Source organism: Urtica dioica, chromosome 11 (genome assembly GCF_054948205.1).
Source record: "Urtica dioica subsp. dioica isolate 48M chromosome 11, U.dioica_male_clone48M_v1_H2, whole genome shotgun sequence".
Classification (NCBI taxonomy): domain Eukaryota; kingdom Viridiplantae; phylum Streptophyta; class Magnoliopsida; order Rosales; family Urticaceae; genus Urtica; species Urtica dioica.
Genome location: NC_142766.1, coordinates 21,810,590 through 21,835,556, shown reverse-complemented (window position 1 = coordinate 21,835,556; position 24,967 = coordinate 21,810,590). Strand labels below are relative to the sequence as shown.

General features: G+C 34.9%; 4 protein-coding genes across 4 annotated transcripts; 3 read left to right on the top strand and 1 right to left on the bottom strand.

Moving 5' to 3' along the window:
- The first annotated feature begins 969 nt into the window (after positions 1 to 969).
- SUVR4 (SET-domain containing protein lysine methyltransferase family protein) lies at positions 970 to 9,507 on the top strand. Its single transcript, XM_089630231.1, has 9 exons — positions 970 to 1,024; positions 1,689 to 1,922; positions 3,625 to 4,099; positions 4,181 to 4,764; positions 5,543 to 5,805; positions 6,524 to 6,590; positions 7,027 to 7,077; positions 8,004 to 8,082; positions 9,168 to 9,507. Exons 2-9 carry the CDS (start codon positions 1,743 to 1,745, stop codon positions 9,194 to 9,196), a joined length of 1,728 nt encoding a protein of 575 aa, XP_089486357.1. The 5' UTR covers positions 970 to 1,024; positions 1,689 to 1,742; the 3' UTR covers positions 9,197 to 9,507.
- A 3,610-nt stretch (positions 9,508 to 13,117) lies between these two features.
- On the top strand, positions 13,118 to 17,417 carry LOC149382398 (Homeodomain-like superfamily protein). Its single transcript, XM_089630232.1, has 9 exons — positions 13,118 to 13,153; positions 14,039 to 14,088; positions 14,162 to 14,656; positions 15,079 to 15,274; positions 15,364 to 15,440; positions 15,546 to 15,585; positions 15,805 to 15,862; positions 16,063 to 16,132; positions 16,830 to 17,417. The coding sequence occupies exons 3-9, from the start codon at positions 14,180 to 14,182 to the stop codon at positions 17,118 to 17,120; spliced, it is 1,209 nt and encodes a 402-aa protein (XP_089486358.1). The 5' UTR covers positions 13,118 to 13,153; positions 14,039 to 14,088; positions 14,162 to 14,179; the 3' UTR covers positions 17,121 to 17,417.
- Positions 17,418 to 17,916: 499 nt separating this feature from the next.
- Positions 17,917 to 20,557, top strand: PEX12 (peroxin-12). Its single transcript, XM_089602137.1, has 10 exons — positions 17,917 to 18,092; positions 18,190 to 18,295; positions 18,393 to 18,520; positions 18,636 to 18,882; positions 19,150 to 19,259; positions 19,393 to 19,467; positions 19,666 to 19,752; positions 19,905 to 19,991; positions 20,078 to 20,215; positions 20,306 to 20,557. Exons 1-10 carry the CDS (start codon positions 17,985 to 17,987, stop codon positions 20,375 to 20,377), a joined length of 1,158 nt encoding a protein of 385 aa, XP_089458263.1. The 5' UTR covers positions 17,917 to 17,984; the 3' UTR covers positions 20,378 to 20,557.
- A 223-nt stretch (positions 20,558 to 20,780) lies between these two features.
- LOC149382396 (uncharacterized) lies at positions 20,781 to 22,372 on the bottom strand. The gene is made up of 3 exons (XM_089600986.1): positions 22,088 to 22,372; positions 21,870 to 21,922; positions 20,781 to 21,750 (listed from the first exon to the last, which is right to left on the bottom strand). The coding sequence occupies exons 1-3, from the start codon at positions 22,160 to 22,162 to the stop codon at positions 20,868 to 20,870; spliced, it is 1,011 nt and encodes a 336-aa protein (XP_089457112.1). The 5' UTR covers positions 22,163 to 22,372; the 3' UTR covers positions 20,781 to 20,867.
- Positions 22,373 to 24,967: the final 2,595 nt, after the last annotated feature.

Sequence of the window (24,967 nt, the reverse complement as noted above, 5' to 3'; positions counted from 1 at the left end):
CGTCGGGGAAGATGAAAAGATTTTCGTCGTGGAAGAGAGTAGCGGTTTTGGAAAAATTTCGGGAGAGTTTTTTTTTTTTTTTTTTTTTTTTTAATGACCGAGAGATATGCAATGAAGGTGAGCGGTTTTCAAATAAATGTGTTTAATGACCTCGATTCTCGGAAATCCCGATTTTCTTGATTTTTTTTTAATATTAAGCAAGAATGAAGATTGGGCGGGAAACAATTTGGGCATTTTCGTAAACTTGGACGTGCAATTAAATACAACTGGTTATTTACTTAATATTTACAAAACCTTGACTATTTAGCAATTTTTAAGGTTTGAGTTGGCTATTTTGCTAATTAATTGTATTTAAAATATGCTTAAAAAAACACATTATGTAAATACATTAGTTATGTATGTGAAGTAAAATGCAAGAATATCACATGCACTGTGAACAAAAAAACAGTCGAGCTTAAATGAAGGCAAGTATATTGAAATTAGATGTCTAATTATTCTTCTGGATCCGAATTATAAGTTATAGTGATTTTTGATATATTCAGAGATACACGATCTCTTTTTTGTGTCTCAAGTTTGCTTTGACGTGTGTCCACTCTGATTCCTAATGTAAGTGAGAATTAAAAATTAATTTGGAAAAAAATTATGTCATTTTAGATATAAAACCCAAATTTGATCCAATATTAGTACTAAGGAATTTCAACAAAAATTCCTCTTCCAAGTCAATAAAATTCCAATTCGGGGTTAGCGTAGACCGTACCGCACCGGATAAACTTCCGCCAAAACCGTACCATAACCATTTGAGTCACACCGCCACCACACCACCAAGCCCGTCACCAAAAATTCCACGCTCTCTCTCCGTGTCAGAGAAACAAATAAAACTCCCACAAAAAAAAAAAAAAAGAGAAACAAATAAAACCACCACTCACGTGCATTCTCACGTGACCCTCCCTTTCATTCCATTTCTTCGTTCCCTCGCTCCCATTTTCTCCGTCACCGTCCAGACTCCAAAGTTCAAACCTCACTCGTATGCTCTTATTAACTCTCTCTCTATCTCTTCCTCTCTCTGAATCGCCAAACGAAAGCGATTCTTCACATTTTCTATTTCTTTAAAAAAAAAAAAAAAGCAAGCTAGGCTCAAGTTGTTTGAACACATTAGATTTATAATCATGAGATGACTATACACTGATTTATTATTATTATTATTAATTTGTAAATTCTTGCCTGGATTACTCAAGAAGCATGTTGTTTTCCTTTGTCGCGTCTTCTCGGTTGCCAAACAGAGTATTTTGCAACTGACACACCGTGAGAATAAAAGAGAATCTGAGAGCAGAGGCTTGGTTTTATTTTGAGACGATTCTCATTACTATCTGAAGGAAAAATCAGGCTCTTAATTTGTATTTTTACAGTCATGAATGCCATTTCTTTGTTCTTCAGGCTATTTATATATTCCCATTGACATGTCTGTATTTGCATGCTTTAAGTAATTTTTTTTAAACGTGTTTTCCTAATTACATTTGTTTGCATTTTAATTTGGTGTTATTCTTTTTGGCTAACATAATCTGGTGTGAAGTTTGTTATTTAATTTCTCTGGATATATAGAACATGCAAATTCATGAGGGTTTTTTTTTTTCTTTTTTTTTCCGAGAATCGGAAATTTGATTTTCTTTCTGTTTGATACTTGATTATAGATGAAGAAATAAAAAAAATAATAAAAAAGCTGGTGATGAATTTAGAGAGCTAAAATGGTAGAAGAACTCAAAACCGGGGCGTTGAAAATGGCAAGGGGTTTAGGGATTTCAGAGGAAGAAGTGAAGCCGGTTCTGAAGAAGTTGCTGACATTGTACGGTCAAGATTGGGCGATCATTAAAGAGGACAATTACAGAGTTCTAATCGACACTTATTTTGAAGAGAAGGAAGAAAAGGTATTTCTCTTATCGACGCGTTTATGTCAATGTCATCATTGTCATGTTGTCTATCTTTAAAAATTGATTAAAATATTCCAGTAGAATTTTTTAATCTGATTCGAAGCATTTCGATACTGTTGATTCGCTGAAAAAAAAAAAACATCCCCAGCATTTAACCCCCTTTTGGAACCCTAAAATCGTTAGCAATTTCCTGGTTTTGTTTTACTTTGCCTAGAATTTTACTGTGGAAAATGAACATTTAAAGGTTAGTGTGAGAGAATACCAAAATTCACAAATTTTGAGTGAAAATAGGAGATACAATCAAAATTCACAAATTGTCCCTCGAACATTTGTCAATCAAAATTCAAAAGAACAGAAGAAAAATACAATTTCTCTTTTCTTTTTTTTTTCATTCCCATTTTCCATATGCTTCTTTTTGCTTTCTTAGTTTTTAATTTTTAATATTTTTTTTACGAAAATAATAAAGAATCACGTTTTTTTTTTCATTCAATATTTCCGAGTTTTTCCATTCAAATTTTCGAGACACATCATAACAAGAATAAGAAGATGAAAAGATTTTCCTTTCTTTTCTTCTCTTTAATAATTAGACATCGAATTTCAATATACTTGCCTTCATTTGAGCTCGACTGTTTTTCCAATTCTCACGTCTTTGAGAGTCTCTCTAGTTCGAATGGAGGGATAATAGAAAGGAAAAGAAAATAGGAAAATTATGAGAGAAAATGTACAACTGATGAGTGGAATCCATCTAAATTCATGTATGACTTCCAAACATGACATAAATTTTGATTTTCCCTCTTTTTCATTCAATTTTCATTTTCTCTCGTATTTTTCGGGCTCCAAACGGAGCCTAAAAATGTGAGTTTATATCATACAAACATAAATTTCTTCCATATTGTGAAGTTTATTGTTTATTCTTGTAATTTGTGTTTCAGTTTCCAATATATTTGATTGATGATTGTGTATGTAGACTACATGTACAAATTTTCATTTTCATTTATGAAATTCGAGTCCCGAACAAAGGCATTGATTGATGATTGTGTATAGATTAATGCCCTCTATGATTTGTTGAAGCTCACCTATTAGATATATAAATATAAATAAATAAATATATATATATATATATTTACACTTATTAGAGGAACGTGTACTTTCTTGGTTTTTTCTGCCTGAGATTTTGACAGATGTTGTTCTTGCAAAGATGATCAACACTTAGATCTTATGAAGGGACCCACTTGCTAAACTGGGCCCCAAAATTTAGAGCCCCAATAAAGAATCATGTTTTTTTAATGTTATTTTTAATGGGCAGGCTTTGATGCCATAACCAAGTATTGAGCGGAGGTGGAACTACTAAATTGCTGCTCATTTGGAGGGAGTTCCAATATTCCTTTTTCTCATGAAACTCTGAAATTCCATTGTTCTTGGAGAAAAACTTCAGCTCTTTAACGTCTCCGCTAAGAGACAGAAAGTGGGCTGGTCTCATTAATGGGACCCACCTAATCAACAGGCGGTCCAAGCCTATGCACTGTTTAGTCTTGTTCTGAACTTCGTTTTCTATTTAATGAGCAACTTCTTGGTGCAATGATTATGCAATCTGACCACCTTTTTAGCCATGAGCCAAACTAACAAATAGATGTCAAAGTTTCTACTTGACCTGGCTGTTAAAAGATAAAGTTTAAAAGTTTGCATGTTTTGTGTACAGGGGAAACTTGAGACTAAGAAGAGTAGAGGCCTGGAAGGTAACGATGGGACTTCTGCAAGACAGGCCAAGAGAATGCATGTTGGTGTTGGTGGTAAAGAAGTAAAAAATAAGGCTGTAATGATTGACTTAAGTAAAGAGAGTAAGAGTCATCAATCAATCCCCAAAAGAAAAGTTGAGAACTCCTCTTCTCAACGGCAATCAAGTGATAGCATACCAGGCTCCGGATCTCTAGCCCTTGTGCCGACCGAAGTAAAGAAAGAGACATCGGCTCCGTCTGACGTTCTTCCCGGAGATAGAAAGTCAGCGTCTTTGGCGCCCCGTCAGAATATTCCACCGACTGAACCTTGCAGCTCTATTGTCGTGAGAGAGAACGGACCAAGCGAACTTCAGATAAATGGAGTGCCGAGGTCAGGCTCTGTCAGACGGACTGAGAACTTGCCGCTTTCAAGAAAACCTGTCCCGTCAAGGATGCAAGGTATGATCTGAAACATTCTTGTCGCATTCCCTATTTCATGATCTGATTTAGCTAGTTCTCTGTGTTGTGCTGCCAATTCAGGTCATTCTGCAAAAGACGTAAATGGGCAAGGTTCAAGTAGTTCAGCGCGCAGAAAACCCCTTGTTCTTGATCAGAAAAGGGCAGTCAAATTTGTGGATGATATCACAAAAGGAACCGAAAAAATAAAGATATCATTGGTGATAGAAAAAGAAGGCAACGAGAACGAGAGGCTTCCGAAATTCAATTACATTCCCAATAACATAATCTATCAAAATGCCAATATAAACATCTCGCTGGCTCGAATCGCGGATGAGGCTTGCTGTTCAAGCTGCTCTGGGGATTGTCTTTCGTCGATACCGTGCGCATGTGCTCGCGAGACAGGTGGAGAGTTTGCATACACGCGAGACGGCGTTTTGAAAGAGAAGTTCTTGAGAGCTTGTTTGACCCTGAAAGAGAACCCCCCATTCGATCATTATTTCTTCTGTAAAGACTGTCCACTTGAGAAGCCGAGGCATGACTACAATCAAGGGAAATGCAGGGGACACCTGATCAGAAAGTTCATCAAAGAATGCTGGACAAAATGTGGATGTGACATGCAATGTGGAAATCGAGTGGTCCAGCGAGGCATATCATGCCAATTGCAAGTCAGTTTCAATTCCAAGTTTTTTTTTTTTTTTTTTTTCATATAACTTAATGGGTGTGTTTGGATTTGGAGCCTGAAAAATAAGAGGGGGAAAAATTAAGGGTCATCACGTAAATAGTCACATTTACAGTTTGACATTGCTAAATTGCCAATGGTTTGTAAATCTTAGGTAAATAGCAATTTTCATATATTTAAAGACGTAAATCTTAGGTAAATAGTCACTTTCATTTATTAGACCATGTCATCTTTATGGCTACTTACCTAATATTTTCGAAACGTTGTCTATATAGCAATTTCAAACGTTTTAGTTGACTATTTATCTAATTTTTTGAAAAATAAAATCCCTCCTACTTTGTTATGTTTGAAATTCAAATTTTAATGGAGGGAAAATAAAAGAGAAAAAAAAATGGAAGAGTAAATGTTTAACTGATGAGTGGATTTTATTTTCTACGAAAATATAATGGAAAACGAAATCCATCCACATTTTCACATGCGGGCTCATGTTTGTGTTTATTTTCTCACTTTCCACTCTCTCTTCCCTCTCATTTTTCATGATTTTCAAACACAAACATAAAATTTTGATTTTCTCTCATATATTTCCTTTCATTTTCTTTATCATGCGGTATTTTTATCCTCTCGCATTTTCCGGGTTCCATGATCATGTATGCGGGGTCAAATGGAGGATAAAACCCTAGTTAAAATGTTAGGAAAAAACGGCATTATACAATATGAATATTTTGCTCTCCGTTATTGTCATGATTAGTTTACTTTTGTCTCAGGTTTTCTTAACCAGTGAAGGAAAAGGCTGGGGTCTTAGACCATTGAAGGCCTTGCCCAGAGGAACATTCGTATGCGAATACATCGGAGAAGTACTGACCAATTCCGAGTTGTATGAACGGAACATGAAAATCAGCAATGGCAGGCATACATATCCGGTAACTTTGGATGCAGATTGGAGTTCAGAAGGAATTTTAGAAGATGAAGAAGCACTTTGCTTGGATGCCACATATAATGGAAATGTTGCCAGATTTATAAATCATAGGTAGGTAATTTACGGGTTTTGCATATCGTTTCATATGTTAGTTTTGATATGAGATCCTTAACGATCTATACTAGTATTTAGGCCTGTGCACGGTCCGGTCCGGTCCAAAACCGGCCAAAAAACCGGACCGGACCGTTCAAAACGGTTCAAAAAAACCCAAACCGGACCGGACCGTTTTAAATCATCTAAACCGGACCGGACCGTTTTGAACCGTTTGACCGTTTTGAACCGTTTAGACCGGACCGAACCGGACCGTTTTGGACCGTTGGACCGCTTTGAACCGTTTTACATAATTTTTTTTAAAAAAAACCATTAATTTTCCACCAAAACACAAACATATAGTCATATATGGGAGTTAAATACATGCACAAATGCCTAATTTGGCTAATTGGACATTAATTTATTTTTTTTTTTATTTTTTTTTAAATAAACCGGTCCGGTCCGGTTTAACGCCGGACGGTTTGCATTGAGTAAACCGGACCGGGGAAAAAAAAAACCGTTTTAAACCGGACCGACGGTTTAAAAATCACCGGTCCGGTCCGGTTTACGGTTTTTACGGTTTTTTTGCACCGCCCTACTAGTATTGATAAATCCAAAAAAATCATATATTATTGCTAATTAGCTTGGTAAAAGAATGCACTTTCTTTCAAACTTGGTTTGGTTGATATATCTTTTTTTTTTTTTTTCTGTTTCTTTCCCGCTCTTTCTATCACTGCAGATGCTCAGATGGAAACTTGATTGATATTCCGGTAGAAGTGGAGACGCCTGATCATCATTATTACCACGTACGGGCTTTTATCTTTTCAGAACTATTTGAACCCAGAACTTTTGGAATTTTAAAACCAACAAATATATGAACCCAGAACTTCTTGAAACTACAGTCTTTATATAAATATATTCTCAATCTTTGATGTGTACAAGGAAAGAATAATAATTATTTAATTACGAGTTGGAATGTGTGGATAAGCGTACCGGTCTCAGGTTTGATGCAACCATTTGAGGCCACTGGAGTAGAGTTGTCTATCGTGGATTTAATCGAGTCTTAACCCAAACACTATGATTATCAATATATATCTAACAACATAATTTCTTTGGTAACACTAGCCTCCCTCTCCCTCTGACTTTTATTTTCTTTTAATAAGGAGGGTTTGTTAAAAAAGCATGACTGTTAATCTTGTGACACATCTTAAGCTGGCATGCTCCGTGTTTCTTTCTATGCAGCTAGCCTTTTTCACCACAAGGGACGTGGCTGCTTATGAGGAGCTTAATTGGGTGAGTCGATTCACCTGTTCCATTTCATTCACTAGTCCTTTGTCTTTTTTTTTTTTGTGTCTTTTCAATCAAAATAAGTCGATTTAATCATTTAAATTTATTTTTAAATAAATATAATTAATTAATTAAATAAAATGATGACATGTCTTATAATGATTAGAGGGACTTAGACTAAGGGGAGACACCAAAAATAAACAAAAGATCCGGATTCCACTAATAGACTCCTCTCACATAGAAAAAATTGTTACTTTTAAAGTCATATAAATAATTTTTTCTTTTTATTTTAGACTAAAATGTCCTCAACTAAATGGCATTCAAGTCTCACCCAAGTCCTAACGATTTTCCTCTAACTTATCTGCAAATATTTCAAGCTCCATTTATATACTCAATTTCTTTCATTTACATCACTCTTATCTTAAGGTCTCTAATATTTTCACATTCCAAAAGTTCAATAATCACATTTAAAATCCTTTTTTAAACTAAAAAAAATGCTTTTTCCTTTTCCCTTCCTATTTTGGATAGTTTTGACATGTGTTGAAGATTATTAAAGCACATTGAACACGTTTAGCTTTTTTTTCTTTTTCTTTTTTTAATAACATTTTTTGTGAAAGATTGGCTGTTTTATTAGAAGAAATTGTTGTAACTAGACAAATGACTAACCAGATTAAAATTATAACTTAATTATTCAAATATTAAACATATAGCTCAATTCATGCTTATGTCTCCATAGTATTACGCACTCATGCTTATGTCTCCATAGTATTACGCACTCATCGTCTTGTTTGTATTTGGACTACTTTCTTAAATTGGTTATATCACTAAATCTCCATTTTATTAAATATTAAGTTTTAAAATGGCAAGATTGTTAGAGTGCCCGAAGTTGAAATATTTTCTCATCGGTAAATTTGCTTCTGAGTCGCTTACAGGATTATGGGATTGACTTCGATGATATAAATCATCCAATTGAGGCTTTTCGTTGCTGTTGTGGAAGTACCAAGTGCCGAGGTTAGTATCACTAAGTTTGACCTTGAAATAAATGTTTTTCATGTGCTCATAAAGAATTATCATAAAATAGCTATATTAATTATGTTATTCTTACAAAGTAGTTGGGGTTTCCATTGCATAGTGGATTAGTTGTATGAGTGTGATTTTAAGTATAAGGTCCGCTTAGAACCCGGAAAATGTGAGAGAAAGTGATAATTGGAAGGAAAATGAAATAGTAAGGAAAATTCATTAGAAATCAAATTTCTTTATTATATTTAGAAGTGGTAAAAATCAAGTTTCTCTCTTATTTTTCTAATTCAAACACATTGGATTCTAATTTTTTTTCTTCACATTTTTTGGGTTCCAAACAGAGGTTTTACCACTTCTAAATATAATAAAGAATTTTGATTTCTAATGAGGGTCTGTTTGGAATCTAAAATATGTGAGGGAAAAAAATGAGAATCCGTTTTATTTTTTCTGCCTTGAATTGAGAAAAACAAGTGAGAAAGATATTCACCACTTCATAACATTACAAAGAGTTTAGATTTTCTCATGCATTTTCTCTACTATTTTCATTTTCCTTCAAATTTTCACTTTCTTCCACCTTTTTCGGGTTCCAAATGGACTTGAAGCTTTTTTTTAGCTTAAGTTGGACACGTTTTTTTAGTAATTGAAACCTTAGCTATGTTGCAAAACTGAGCTAAAGATGGCATTATAATTTTAAATTTTTTTTTGAGGAATGCTCTTTGTAATTACAATGAAAAAGGAACAGAGAACTAGAATTTGAATTGATGTGTATAATATGTTTCAAAATACAGTGGTTTCGAATTTCTAAGGGGGCTGCGTTAAGAATAAGATTTACCAAGGTTTATAAGGTCATGAATTATTAGTCGTATTTTAATTGGTTTTGAGATGTTATCATGTAATATTTAGGTTGGCTTCAAACAGAGTTTAAGTTAGCACTGGTCTTAAAAAATGGTTGGGATACATAAAAAAAATAACGTAACAAAGATGATAATGCTAATGGTTACTTCTCTTGAGCAAGTACGTAGAGTCAACACTCCTACATTTGTTTGCCAAATAACTGTGTACATTTTATTTCGCAGGAAATTGGTATGGCATCAATTGTGACTGACTGACGTCTTTCATTGAATGAATTCATATATCTTTGGGTGTAGAAACAGTTGTGAAAAGTACGTCAACATTATACATGTTTTTTTGTTTGTTATACAACTCTCTGGGGAAGAGTTCATAGAGGCGAAAAGCCCAATATTTTTTTTAATATCTCCGTCTTCTGAATTTGATCCATCCGCCTAGCGAATTTAGGACCTTTGTATTTCTTTTTGTTGTACAGTAACTCAAAATGTATATACTTGGAAAACTTTGGGTTTTTACGCCTTAGGTTCCAAAGATATAGTTTGGATTTTGGGATTTTGTGCGGAAATTGCGAGGAATACGGTAAATACTTTGCTTTACATCCCAATTCTCAAGTATGATAGTTTTTGGGTTCAGTACTAGTCAATAACAAATTTAAGTTTTGCAAATTTACTTTTTATTTAACTATTAACCAAAATTAAAAAAGGTTATTAACATAAAAGTCATCGAGATTAACTTGTCACGACAGCATTGGTGGCTATATTTAAAACTTTAATGAAAGGTTGCCTAAATAGCAATCTTAACGTTTGAAATGGCTTAGTTCGTCAATTTTTTTTATAATTTTTCGTGCATAATTCATGTTGGGTGACGGAAATCTTCGTTTTCAATATTCGATTCTCATTCGATTTTTAACCAATGGTCTTGGAGGGATCATGTTTAGTCGTGCGAGGATGATTGTATTTCTTGAGGGTTCCTCTCTATATTTTGAAAGAGTGACTTTAATCAATAAAAGCATGGTATATTATTTTGAGGTTTATTATCTTGTGTATGTGCTTGCAAACTGATAAGAGTCGATTTCCTTTACTTTGCAAATTTGACAATTTGATGCTTTTCACTTCAGGATCTTTCTCTTGTGAGCTCCGAGTCCGCTTGCTCGAGTTTGGGATCTCTTACTATTTGGTACATATAAGACTACATAGTTAAGAATAGTTTAAATGGATTGGTAGGTACTACCTATACCAACAAGATGTACATTCTTTTCGAAAGCATGTCTCTTTGAGAACTCCAAAGTTAACCGTGCTTGACTTGGTGTAGTTTAAAATTGGTGACTTCTTGGGAAGTTTTTCAAAGAACTGTGCGAGTGAGGACAGCATGCTGGAAATATTCGTGTTGGTTTGGAGGACCGGTCGTCGAACTATGGTGACATACCGATGTATAAGAGCCAGAAGTCCGTGAGTCGAGCCTCGACAAAGAAGCTTGAAGTGGAGGCTTTACACACGGGCTTCCATTACCTCCATCGTTGACCTTTGACTAAATGGGCTTATAAATCGTCTAATCGATTCTTGTCAGATATAGGTAAAGGACCATATCTAGTTGCGTCGTGTTGGTTGGTGATGTGTCACTTAGTGACTTTTGGCTCCCTACATATATGCTAACTCTATAAAAGTCCATTTGATAAATATTACTAAAGAAAATATATATACGTTTTCTATTTTAAGGAAAAATTGAGATAAGTTCTGAAAATAAAAAAAATTTATATATATCACAAGAAGTAGGTCTTTAACGGTGTAAGGAATCGTTTAGTTGAGAGCTTGACATGAGTAAAAAGCATTAGACGTTAACTGAAGTAGTTACTGAAGTATAAACTATAAAGCAAAGCATATATAGCTATGCATATATAATTTCATAGCCATTACCTTTTGTCGTTTATAATTAGATATAGAGATAAAATAATTAAAAATGGTTTTTTTTTTCTTAATTTAGACTGAGTAATTTAATTTTTGGACTGTCACTATTAATTTTCTCCATAACTTGGTAGAAAATGAAGTTAAATCATAGAGTGGCTGATCTTGGAGTTAGAGTGTAATATACTAAAAGTTAAGTACATAAAATGTCCCAAAAGATGATGCAAGTTAAATTGAACAAGCACACCAATACAAAACAAGATAAGATAGTTAAAGAGATGAATATATGATATATCAACCAACAAAACTTCTATTTTGTTTTTGTTAAATTACAAGCAATGTTTCTTTAATTCAGTGGTCAACTACATTAAGGATAAAAAAAATAAACGCAAGAGTATTATTAACATGAACTATTGAATTGAAAAACATATTATGTTTACTTCTCAAGAAGAGCCAAAGATTCTGGTCTAACCTGGTCTAGAAGTATGAAACACAAAAAACCACAAACTATTATCATATTCATATATACCTTCCGAGACAAAACTATAAGTAATGATTTAAAAAAACAAAAAAAAGATAAAAAAAGAAGAAGTTAACGCGTGATTACCGTCCGAACATAAATAAACTAAAAACAGTATGATATCCGGGCTAATATCAAGTGAAAGTAATAACTTATTGAGATTTTTTTATACAAATATTAATAAACTCATCTCAGTTCAACCAAAACTTAAAATGTAAAAAGTAGCCTTATATCGAAATACACTAATAAAACTCATACCTCATGAGAGATAAATTCTTTCTGTGTTCGAATTACAACTATGAGTACTGAGTTTGACGCTCGAATTAGCGATTTTGATGACTATCGACTATCAATTTTGATCTATTTTCTCTGTCAATATTCTTCATGATTTACTTATTGTTGTTCGTTTTTTCGTTTTTAAATCAATTATATATAGAGCGCCAATGAATAAGGGAAAAATGAGGTTTACATATAAATATTAATGTCAATATCAATGAAAAATCAATACAAAGAAGATTTGTGGCATTGAAATCTATTTTAGGGTATAATGTTGTCATTTTAATTAAACAGAAGGTATAAACTCGATATTTTACTAAAATTAAGAGTATATATGTGTTATTTTTCCATTTAAAAAAAGAAAAAGTAGGAAAGTAAGGACATTTTTTCAAAATGAATGAATAAAGGAAAAATATCATGAGTATCCCTCGTGTTTAATCGAAATGCGAGATTTATCCATTCTATTTCTAGAAATATCAGACATATCCCTTCAGTTTAATATAAATGATATATACATCCCCTAAAAAAATGTTATATTACAAATATCACAATTTTTCGTTTATTTTTTATAAAAAAATAATTTAAACTCCCCAAAATACCTTTAATGAAATAATTTTTTATTTTCTATTCTATATACAAAAAAATTAAATTAAAAAATTTCTTTATAAAAAGTTAAGGATTTTTTTTATAAAGAGAGATTTTGATTTTTTTTTAATAAAATAGTAAATAAATATTTATTCTATTAAGGGTATTTTGGGAGTTCAAATTATTTTTTTGTAAAAATAAACGAAAAAGAGTGGTATTTGTAATATAACATTTTTTTAGAAGAGGTATATATCATTTATATTAAACTCAAGATATATCTGATATTTTTAGAAATAGAAGAGATAAACGCATTTTGATTAAAATACCCGATATGGTTTTCGTGAATAAATAAAGGAAATTCATATATTACGCGTACACACGAGTACAATTCAGAAGGTTGGAAAAACAAAGGAAAATTAAGAGAAAAATGACAAGTTGAGAGTGGGACCCACCAAAAGGACAAAAAAAAGTATATATGGCCGCCATTCTGCAATCAACTCATGGGTAGTTTTATTTATTTTAATTTTATAAAAAGAATATATATTTTAGTTAAGTCAACTCAATACCGTTCGTTGGCCATGAACTGAATCAAACGGCCAAAAGTTGATCCCTCTCTCACATATACTTTATATTTCTTTTCCTCTTTTTTAAGTTCAACCTGACACATACTCAACCCAATTGCATTGGAATAAAAAAAAAAAAAAAGAGAAAACAAATTAGGCCAAGTAGTGTTTGGTAACCTTTGGTTGTTTGGAGTTTGGACTCATCTCTTTTCCTTCTCATCGGACACCATTTTCCGTGACTTTCCGAGTCACGAACCCGAATCTTTCACAACCCACCCATTCTTTTTGCGCTTCGCCTTTTTTTTTTTTTTTTTTTTTCCTTTGCCCCAGAATTGAATCGAAGCTTATTCGGATTCGAAATATCGCAGGTGAGAATCTATTACACCCGTATGTATTTCTGGTAAAATTGATCTGTTTTGATAAAATCGATTTTGTGAATTTGATATGTGTGTACTATTTATTGACATGTTTCGTAGAGTTCAATGATTGGGTTTTTTTTTTCTTCATATAATTTAAGGTAGGGACAATATGAAATGAATCATGGATTGCCGAGCTAAATAAGTCTAATTTGCTACTTTTTTTTGTTTGTTTCTTTTAATGTTGTTTTTTTTCACTCGATTGAGATTGGGACGATGAACTCTGATCGTCTGTGTAATTGGAAGTTTGGGTTAAACTGGTAATGATTGTGCTGGTTTTGACTCTCTTTTTTTTAATCGAATTTTAGAATTTTGGTTATTTTCCATTATGTGAATTTTACTTTTGGATGGCGATTTGTTAGTTGTGTCAATTCAATTATTGTTATGGTACTTGATGTGTAAGACACAAAACATATTTTTTTATTTATTAATTTATATACATATATATATATATATATATATATATATACATATTTTAATCATTGAATTCTTGAAGTAGTGGTTCTCTTATAATTCCAGAACCCTTTCAAGTCATGTAGATTGATGATTTAGAAGGTTCACCTTGATTAACTTATAAACGATAAACAATAGTGACTTCTTATCAGCATGCTCTAAGTCTGTGTCTTCTTCGATTTCGAAAAAACTTCAGTTTTCTTTGTTTCTTCTTTTCGGTGGTTTTCCGCTTTATTGATTGCCTTACAAGCTTAAACTCCTGCTATATAGTGATCCCACAAGCTTTAACAAGCATAAGGGATTGGATTATTTTGTTTTTGGGATGACTGAGTTCAAATTAAAACTGATTTAAATGATCAAAACATTTTCCCTATTTGTTTAAAGCAATCAGATGCGAAACAGCTGAGCCGCTCGAGAGGAGCTTCCAAAACTATGTCTATATCTTTTCCGGTCGGTTCTTCAGCGTCTCTCGATGACAAGTACTCTAAGCTTCCCGATACTTTTCAGGTCTCTCCGCAAAGGAAGATGATGATCAACCCGTCCACGAGGCAGGCCTCTCCACTGAGCTCCGGGCCCGCCGGAGCTTCAGGGAATTGTTATCCTTCGTCTTCCAGGTTTTCGAATACCGTCCAAACACCTTTGGCCTCGCCACACGAAAGGCGTCCCCAGAATTCCTCGCCGTTCGTTAATCAGGCGACCGTTGGAAGACCTTCCTTCATGGAACCGCAATCCGTGGCGTTTATCGACCCCATGGCAGATAACAAGGAAATTTCTTGGGGCCAAGATTCGCTTCAGGATCTTCTTGATTTTCCCGTAATGGAGCCCATCCAGAGCGTTCCGGTAGAAGACTCTAGGCTTGCATTGACACCTGTGAACCACCCCGAGAAGACTGTTTGGACGGAGTGGGACCCATTGATTTCCATTGAGGGTGACCTGGACCAATACTGGCCTGATCTTCCAGTGACCAGTAGTAACGGAAATGCAACGGATTCCAAACCGGAGGTACGTACGCACTTCACCAGCTTCATATCGTATCATTAGCCCTAATTTTCAAGGTTTAAAAAGGGCAAAAAAAAAACCACATGTTAAAGCGTAGATATCTAAATGATCCATCATTGCCACGGCTCAACGAAATATCTAGTCCTTGGATGATTTAGGACTAGAAGCATAATAACCCAAAACAAAACAATAACTAAAGAACGATTTTTTTATTACTTAATAATTGTTGGCTTTAGGTCTTTGCTCTTCTAACCCACGTGAACCCTGATAGTTTTTTTAGTCTAACTGGAATTGACCTGAGACCGTGCGTGTATCCACACATCCCAGCATTTTCCCTTACAACTAAACCAATCTCTTGGGGTTTAAATGAAAGGAAATGGAACTTGTTTGATATTTACGCAGCAGTTTTTCCTGATTGCTCACAGGGGATGACACAATCTATCAATGCCGTGGCTCAACAACCACCCCAAAATTATCAGCATCAACCTGCCCAATCGGGGGAGTTTTCATCCGGTCCCGATCCATCATCGGCGGCGGCACCGACCAAATCAAGAATGCGTTGGACTCAAGAGCTACATGAAGCCTTTGTCGAAGCTGTTAGCAAGCTTGGTGGTAGTGAACGTGCGTAACGTGATCTTATTACTATTAGCCCCCTTTTTTCTGTGTTTATGGGGTTTATTGATTGGGTTGTTAAATGGCGATAATCTCAGGTGCTACCCCAAAAGGCATATTAACTCTGATGAAAGTTTCGGGGTTGACAATCTATCATGTAAAAAGCCACTTACAGGTACACACCGACTTGTCCCTCTTCACACACCGGCTCGGCTGGTCTTTATTACATGTCTCTTTGTGTTTGTCTTATTGGAGTCCCTTCCCTTTTGTATACTTACAGAAATATAGAACTGCCAGATTCAAACCAGAGTTGTCAGAAGGTAAATATATGATTGTGGATATGATCACCTCGATCCTTCGCTCTTCTTCTTTTTTGATTTTTTTTCATGTTGAATAATATCTTGATGATAACAACTGAAATGGTTTTCTCCTTTTCTGTCACCTATTTTTGAATTTCTCAATACCAAGAACTTGTCTTTAAATAACAAGATTAAAGCTCTCTGCATTTCTTCTGTTTACCAGTATTTTGTCTTTGACAGGAAATTCCGAGACAAAAACAACTCTTTGTGAAGAAGTGAAATCTGAAGAGGTCAAAACGTATGTAATTTTCCCCCCCTTCTAAAGTAGCTCAGATATCTACAATATGCAAGTTTTCTCTTTTTATTTATTTTCCAATAATTATAATTGTTCATGCATATTAACCCTTTTTGAAATCTGACTACTTAGCTTCATATAACTTGTATAACTGTCTCGGCATAGTTGACCGAAGTTAGGTTGAATCGGTTTGGTATGTACAGGAGTATAGGGATCACAGAAGCATTGCGGTTACAGGTGGAGCTCCAAAAGCGCCTTCACGAGCAACTTGAGGTATGAAATCGGTAACTCAGCCTTAACTCTGTTATGTGTGTTATTTACCAATACAAGTTTCTCAACGAGTTAATGGATTATGGGAGTTCAGTATAGGCCTTCCATGTTTAAGGATCCCACATCAGTATAGGCTCCGTTTGGAACCCGGAAAATGTGAGGGAATATGAAAACTGAATGGAAAATAAGAGGGTCAATCAAAATTTTATGTTTGATGGATTCTATTTTCCACTTACTTTCCCTCATATTTTCCGTTGTCCTTTTATTTTCCCTCCATCCAAACAACACAAGAAAAATAGGAGGGATTCCATTTTCTTTTCCCTATGATTTCAAACGGACCATAAAATAAAGGGACTTATATGATGTTTCTCGCCGCCAATTGATTTTGAGACCAAATCTTGTGATACATGGGATGAAATCAAAGTTTCAAACTGCCTCTGAAAAAAAAAAAAATGAGTGAGTCCAAAGTGGGAGCGTTATATTGATCTCACGTTGAAAAGGTAAGGCCGATGGAGCCTAACATGTCAAACGTGATATTCGGGCTATATTCTGAAGAGTGCTAAGATCAAAAGCTTTGATATATAGCACAGGTCATCATTGAAATGTTTAGTAGCAAGAGTGTGGTTATGCTATTCCGGTGGTTTACTGAATCTTCAATACTTTTCAAACGCCCCGCGATCTGATAGCATTGCTTATGCAGACCCAAAGAAAGTTGCAGCTGCAAATAGAAGAGCAAGGGAAGTACCTCCAAAAGATGTTTGAGCAGCACAAAACCATGGGAAACAAGTTCAACAACAAGGTCGATGGGCATGAACGCGAACCCTCTTCCCCGTCTTCCGATTCCGCGCACAAAGCGTCCCAAAACGGCAAAACCGAACATCCCAAAACAGGAAACAAGAGTTCCCGAGATGTAACCACAAAGCATAAGGCCCGAGAAAGCGACACCAGCGATTCTGATTCCCCGGCAACGAAACGAGCGAGGAGCGGATAAAAATCTGCAAATTTCTTTTCTCTCGAACGTCGGTGCGGCTAAATGACATGCTGTCCATGGATACGGACGGAGTAGAGGGACCGTGACTGTTCTAATAAACACTTGTGATTGTTGTAGGAGATTTTTCCCAGAGTTATTTATTGAAGAAAAAAAAAATTATGATTCATGTGTACAAATTCTGACGTTTTTTTTCATTTTGGCTGAAGACTTTTTCAGTGCACTCACTGACTGGCATTGGCAAAATTTAAATTTGTGGCTGGCTACAGTTCTTCTGAACCTATTATAACGTTTACTCTATTTATGACTCGTGTGGTTGCGGTGGTGATATCGCTACTAGGTATTATTCGAGTGTAATAAATTATTAATTTGTACAAGACAGTCTTATGAAGGTGGAGTATTAACAAGTTTCTCAACGAGTTAATGGATATGACAGGGCGTTCTTTCTTCTGTCGTTTAACTAAAAACGACACGGCGTTCATTTTTCTTTCGTTTAACAAAAAACGACAGGACGTTCTTTTTCTGTCGTTTAATTAAAAACGACACGGCGTTTTTCTTCTGTCGTTTAACCAAAAAAACGACACGGTGCTCTTGTTCTGTCGTTCAAAGAAAAACGACATGAAGTTCTTTCTTCTGTCGTTTAACGAAAGATGACATGGCGTTCTTTCTTCTGTCGTTTATCGGAAAACGACACGTTCTTTCTGCTATCGTGAACGACAGGGCGTTCTTTCTTCTGTCGTTTAACGATAAACGACGTACATATAAAAGATCAGATCATCATCAAAGGATGAAAAGAAAGAATTGCTGCTTAAAAAAAAAAAAAAAAAAACGCTGTTGGAAGGAGAAAGAAAGAAAGAACGAGATTCGATGTTGTTCCAGGTCGGCGGCCAAGGAAGCCGGCCGACCTTCTTCGAGATGGCGGCGGCTCAGCAGCTTCCGGCCAGCCTCCGCGCCGCCCTCGCTTACTCCATCGGCGTAACTCTCCCTCTCTCTCTCTCTATATATATATATATATATCTATATCTCTCTCTCTTTCTCTCGGCCTAATCATGGACGATTCTTTGACAAACAGGTGTTTGCAATGCGAAGACCCTTCCTTCACAAGCTTCTCGACTTCGAAGACGAGTTCTTCGCTCTCCTCATGCTCGTCCTCGAGTCTCACTCCTTGCGCACCACAGGTTTGATCTTCTTCTTCTTCTCCTCCTCCTTCTGTTCCTTTCGAATTTTGTGTGTATAGTCTCACTCTTCTTTTATTTGTTCTCTCTCACTCTTCAGACGCCTCTTTCGCGGAGTCTCTGTACGGTCTCCGACGGAGAGCTGTCAAGATCAGAGTAAAGAAGGACGACGAGGTTACCCACTCCGGATTGGAAAAGCGACAGAGAGCTCTTTCCGTCGCTTTTCTGGTAATGGAATACGTCATCGTTGCTTGCTTCGATGTGCCTGTACGAGATTGAGATTTATTTGGTGAGTTTTTTTTTTTTATATAAAAATTTGCTGTCTCTGGTGAGTGTTCTGTAGGTTGTTTTACCGTATTTCAAGTCGAAGTTGAATTCGATGTACAATAGAGAGAGGGAAGCTAGGGTTCAGGCTAGTTTATGGGGAAATGAGGACGAGGATGATGATCGTGAAGGATTCAATGAGGGCTCTGCACTTGTTGTTCCGAGAGAACCCTCTGATGCGGCGTTATCAGTTAGGGTTCGATTAGCGGAGAAGATTCGGAAAATTGTTGGGGTTTGTTACCCGTGGATACATGCCAGTAATGAAGGTATAAATATATTCTATTTTTTGTGTTCCTTTTCGAAAGACGGATTTGGTTTTGTTCATCATATGTGTCTTTTTTTTTTTGTGGAAAGAAGATTACTTTCTTTTACTGGTCACCGAAATACGATTCACATTCCATTTATTGGTCCGATAGCTGAAAATCCTTCGTGGATTGTGCTCTCTTTGGTTATTTTTAGATCTTTACTATACTTGAGATCTGTGGAGTAATACCGAGAAAATACCCATATCGTGGGCTAATTTGCTTTTGTAGGGTTATCATTTGCGTATCAGCTGCTATATTTGTTGGACGCAACTGGATTCTATTCCTTAGGATTACACGCACTTGGTCTTCATGTTTGTCGAGCAACAGGGCAAGAACTTGTATGATATTCAATCTTTGCTATTCGTTTTTTGTAGTGGATGTGTATAAATTATCAAGCATGCACTTCTTTTCATTTTATTCTTCTTATTCTCCGAATAATCTTGAATAAACCTTTTTTTTATGTCAAGGTAGATGGATACATCTTCTAGAATTTCAAAGATCAGAAGCCGTGATCGTGAGAGACTTCGAGGACCTCCATGGTTGAAGGTACAACTTATTCGCCATCCATTTTAGAAAACACACATTAATAGAGTCGTCAATGTGAATCTTATTTGTGTTTCATGTACTTACGTAAGCAAATCACAATCAATTCATTCTGAGGTATTGGAACTTGGAATATAAAATTAAATCATGCTTAGTTTTTAAGTCATTTTTCATCGTGGTTATGTCTAATTCACGATACAGACTGTGCAAGGAGCGCTCCTCAGCTGTACGTACACAATGCTCGACTATGCACAAACTGGGTTAATCGCGGCAGTGTTCTTCTTCAAGGTAATCAGGATTAGTCATGCATAGCTCCTTTGTAGATGTCTTTCGTAGTGATAAGAAACAAAGGAAATTTTCTATTGTTCTTATATTCATTATCGCTTGTGGGAATTTTCTATTAGCTTCTACTACCCTTATTAAACTTGTGTTATTACTAGATGATGGAATGGTGGTACCAATCTGCTGAAGAGAGAATGTCAGCTCCGACAGTGTATCCTCCGCCCCCACCTCCTCCTCCACCGCAGGTCCTGTATTGATGGGTTTTTTATTTTGATTTATTTTCATTTTCTTTCATGTCAATAATTAAATTAACCATGGTTTAAATAAACAGGTAGCGAAAGACGGAATTCCACTGCCATCAAATCGAACACTTTGTCCTTTGTGCTCTCAGAAGCGGGCAAATCCGTCCGTGGTTACAGTTTCAGGGTTTGTTTTCTGCTACGCGTGCATATTTAAGTATGTTTCTCAGGTGAGTGTCTCCGAAAATGTCTACCCGATATTGAACATTTACATTGCACCGTGATGATCTATAATTTATTGAATTTTTTAATTGCTACAGCACAAGCGGTGCCCGGTCACATTATTACCAGCTAGTGTTGACCACGTACGGAGGCTCTTTCTTGATATGTAGAAAGTATAGTAAACATCAAGGCGATTTTCGCTTTTGAACTGTTCTTCTTTGCTGTAGTAGTGTAATAATTTATGTTTTGGGCACACCCCATAATGTACACAATTTCTTTGGCTCTTTTTATATGCCAAAATAACAAAATCCCAAGTCTGGCCAATTATGAAATTTCTTTGTTGGACAGCATTTTACAGAAATAATAGTTGGTGGAGAATTTTCCAACAAAAAAAGAATTTGATTATACTAAACATATTCAAAATAGTAAATATGCACAAACTACCAGGACTTGTAACACATTCAAAACAGTTATACTAAACATATTCAAAATAGTAAATATGCACAAACTACCAGGACCAAACTACCAGGACTTGTAACACATTCAAAACAGTTATACTAAACATGCTTACACACTGAAATTTGGTCACAAATGAAGCAATGTTGCAATGCACTATTTTATAGAGGCTTGACATGAACTTTCACAAGGGTATAGAGCTAGTTAAAGTATCGCTCTATATTCCCTCTTGGTTTTAAAGCCACTCCCCTGGGGACGCCCAGTATGAGCCCAGAAGCTCCCAACAGTCCCGATCATTGGACTCTGGCTTCTTGACCTCGGCGAAGACTCTCCTAAAGGTCTCTCATTCTTAGGGCACAAGTTTTCTTTGTCGAACACCTCGTACATCTCCACAGACTGATCGCCATCGTTGGACTCTGAAGCGTTGGCAGACCCAACCAACCAGCTTGATAGACTAGTGTCCACCCCAATTTCTTGCGGTACAAGCTTTGTAGTTACGTCACCTAACTTCGATTCCAGGCGGGGAATATTCTCCTTGTCTGCATGCTTGACAAAAGATCGTGAAAATGGCATCTCTTTGTGATCAACGCTCTCATTCCATAGACCGAGGTTTTCAATCGGGGTCAACACAGAATCGCCAAACCGACGCTTTTTCCCCGAATCCGGGCTTAGCTCGATAGCCTTCATGGGCATTGGACTATTCACCTCCTTTTCGCCATTTTCCACTTCACATGTTTGTTTCCTAGAATCTAATGATAAAGAAAACAGCGACTCGGAAGATTCCTCGCGCAAAACATGCTCATAGTTTTCGTCACCTTCTTCATGATCGCTTACTTCTAGTCCGATATCTTCACATTCTTCTGTACTCTTTCTGCAATTTTGATACCTATTATTTGGAGCCGATGAAGAGACAATGCACTTTGCGTCGGTATCCAAAAGTGGTTCATTTGTCTTTTGCGTTTCTTCGTCTTCTTTTCCCCTTTGTTTCGCATCATCTGACAATTTGTCACGGTCCTTGACACTCAAATCAAAGGTCACTCTCTTTCTAGTACCAGACTTTACTTCTACTTCCACTTCCACCTCCTCCCTGAAGTTTTTTTTTTAGTGAACAAATAAAACATCATCAATACTAAAGAAAAACAGAAAAAAGACAATCCCATGTAAGAAACGAACATAATGTGGTATAAAGATCAAAATACAACTTACTTTGAGTTTGATTCTCTGATGAGTTTGATGAGCAAACTTTCTTCTCTTTTTTCCTGCTCAAATGTGAAATAACCTCAGTAATTTCACTCACAAGTCATACCAAAAGCTCAAAGCTTTCTTTTTATCCGTAAATAATTGAAGATGATGTGTGTGTATATATATATATATATATATATATATATATATATATATATATATTGATTGGGGTTTTTACTTACTTGATAGTCTTTACAAAGTATTGACTTTCGGCGCTTTGAAGAAGAGCAAGTGAAACAAACTGGAAAGCAACCCATGATATAACCCTAGTTCTTTCTTTCTCTCGACTTTCTTGCTATTTGAGCTTTACCTTTTTGCTCTTCAAATGAAAGACCTTTTCTTTCACTTTTCTTCTAAATTCCTCGTTCTCGTATGGTTAGGACTTAAGACTATCTGATATACAAAGCAGGTGTGAGCTTGTGACCGTTGGGGATCTCGAACTTTATTATTGGGTTTGTTTGATACCGGGTTGTGCTTGTGAGGTATGCTCTGAATCTGAGGTCTGAAATATGACCGTTAAGAGTTTACTCGATGGCTAAAATCATTATTAGATTAAAAACGACAGTGTAAAATTAAATAACAATTGGAAGGCGGTAACAAACGACACAAAAGTAGTCACGCCACAAGGGCAATGTTTAATTAGTAATAATACCAATGGGTTTTTCTTCAACTAGGATAATTAATTACTCTAAAAATAAAATAAAAATAAAAAGACTAGGCTCTTTTTTTTTTTTTTTTTTTTTTTTTTTTTGAGATAAGGCTTTATACTCCTAGGCCCATGGAAAATAGACGCACATTATTCTACAATGTTTTTTTTATATACAAAATATAATTAATTTTGTAAAGTAGAGCAAAAATTATTGAATTTTTAGAATCTTAAGTCATTTCAAATTACAAAATCGATTATTTACAGTTAATTTAATCAAATAATAAAACGAATTAGTTAACAGAATAATTTTCAGTTACTGATTAACTAAATAATTTTAGTTAATTTAATGAAATTAACATAGTATTTTGTTCTTTTTTTATGTAGATCCTCTAGAGCATCAGCATCTCAAACTGACTCCATTTTGGAGTATTGGAGAGATATTAGAGTTGGGTATATATCCTCAAACCCAACCTGATCTGTCCTTCTAGTTTGGAGGGGATGAATAATGAGGCTTATATATTATAGAGTTTCACTATTTATACAATTCTAAAGTGAGTAAAGCAATTAACATTTTGGTTGTATTATAGAATTAGATACATTTTGTAGGACAAGTTTTTTACACACTTTTTGTTTCCTGGTCTAATCCAATCTTGCCAACCAAGTTGAAGTATTTTTCAAGATAAGCCATAAAAAAATGTAGAATTAATTTGCTTCAATTTAGATAGATAATAATTGGCATCCTAATGCCACATGTGTTACCTTGTTTTCTGTGCACATTATTAGTCAAACACCCTACTGATTACTGATAAATTACCAATTTATTAGAAAAGAAAGACTAAAATATCTTCATCCATAAATATTTTTCTAAAAATTAAAAAAAAAACTTGAAATTCTCGAGGATGGTAAACTTTAGCCCTTGTGAATTTATTAATTCAAGTGTGACATTTTCTTAGCATATAGGTATAGTTCTAATTTACGAGAACCATGTGATCTTGGTCATGAGGGAAGGAAGGACTACTTAAAAATTAATAATAATAATAATAAATGCATGAAAATAAATTTAAAACGTTCAAGTTGGTTATCAATTATAATTTAAATCCAATAAAAAATAACACAACTGTAACAGTCTCCTTATATCGCGTATATAACGAATATTTCGAAACTCAATACGATGCATATAAACTATATAGTATATAGCATGTTTGCTTGTGTCGTATATATCTAACATATACACTGGCAAAATTTATTTTATCTTGCGAACAAAAAAAAAAGTCAATTCAGCCAAGATCTAAGATTTCTATGCTGCTTCAGTGTTCTCATCCACAGCATGTAATTTAAAGTATTCCTACTGAGTTCTTTTCTATTTTTATATTTTTGAAAAATGTTCCAAAGTAAGTTTAATCGCTCTCTTATTGATTAACTTAATTAATTTATATTATAGATATATTTGTTTGATGATATATCATATATCATTGGTTTCGTAGTATGTTTTGTCAACACGTCAGTCTTTTGGATTAGATGAGCTCGTTTTCAAAGCTTTCGATGGGTAATCGATTATTGCTTCTCATCTCAAACTTGTGCGTATTTAAAACCAAACTAAAGCTTCTTTTTTAAATATTTTAAAACGTATTACTTACTCAAAAAGAAAGTATAGTATGTGTACTGTTTTAAACCAGCCAAAAAAAAAAATCAAATATCTTTATATATAAGATACGGCTATCCAAATATCACGTATATATTTAAGTTTATATCTTAACAAAAATAATTAAATTATACATACTTATAATAAATAATACGCACAAACAAGTTCAAAAGTATTAAATAAATAAACAATAAAAAATAAAAATAAAAGAACCTCCCTGCCCTACTTAGAGTATATACTAGATAGTATACAGTAATAAGCAGGTGAGTGAATATCCCATAAGCGGTGAACAATTATTTAACTTTTAAGTTTAACCTACCTGACACGTTTCACAAATGAAAGTATGAAACACAAAAATAAGCTTTCATTCGAAAGTGGAGAAACGCAAAGCCTTTTTAATTTATTACTTAAATATATAAAATCTGAAATGTTTTGGCCTTTTCCGATTTGCACTCATAACTTTGTGTGTCCATTTTTCATTTCTTTCTTTCCGTATAATTTCCTATCCAGAAAACTGAATAAAATATGTGACTTTGGTGAGAAGAGAGCACAGTGGGGTCCACAGTTATATTCCAACTGTACTGCACCTAAAAATCTCTCTCTCTCTCTCTCTCTCTCTGGAATGATTGATTTAGACTTCACTGTAGAAAGTTGCTGTGATATTTGTGAATTTTTTTTTTGCAGATAGCGCAACAACAACTTATGTGGGTGTTTAGTTTTTCAAATAATGTTATCTTCTTGAGAAGCTAAAAAAGAGAAAACGAAAAGAAA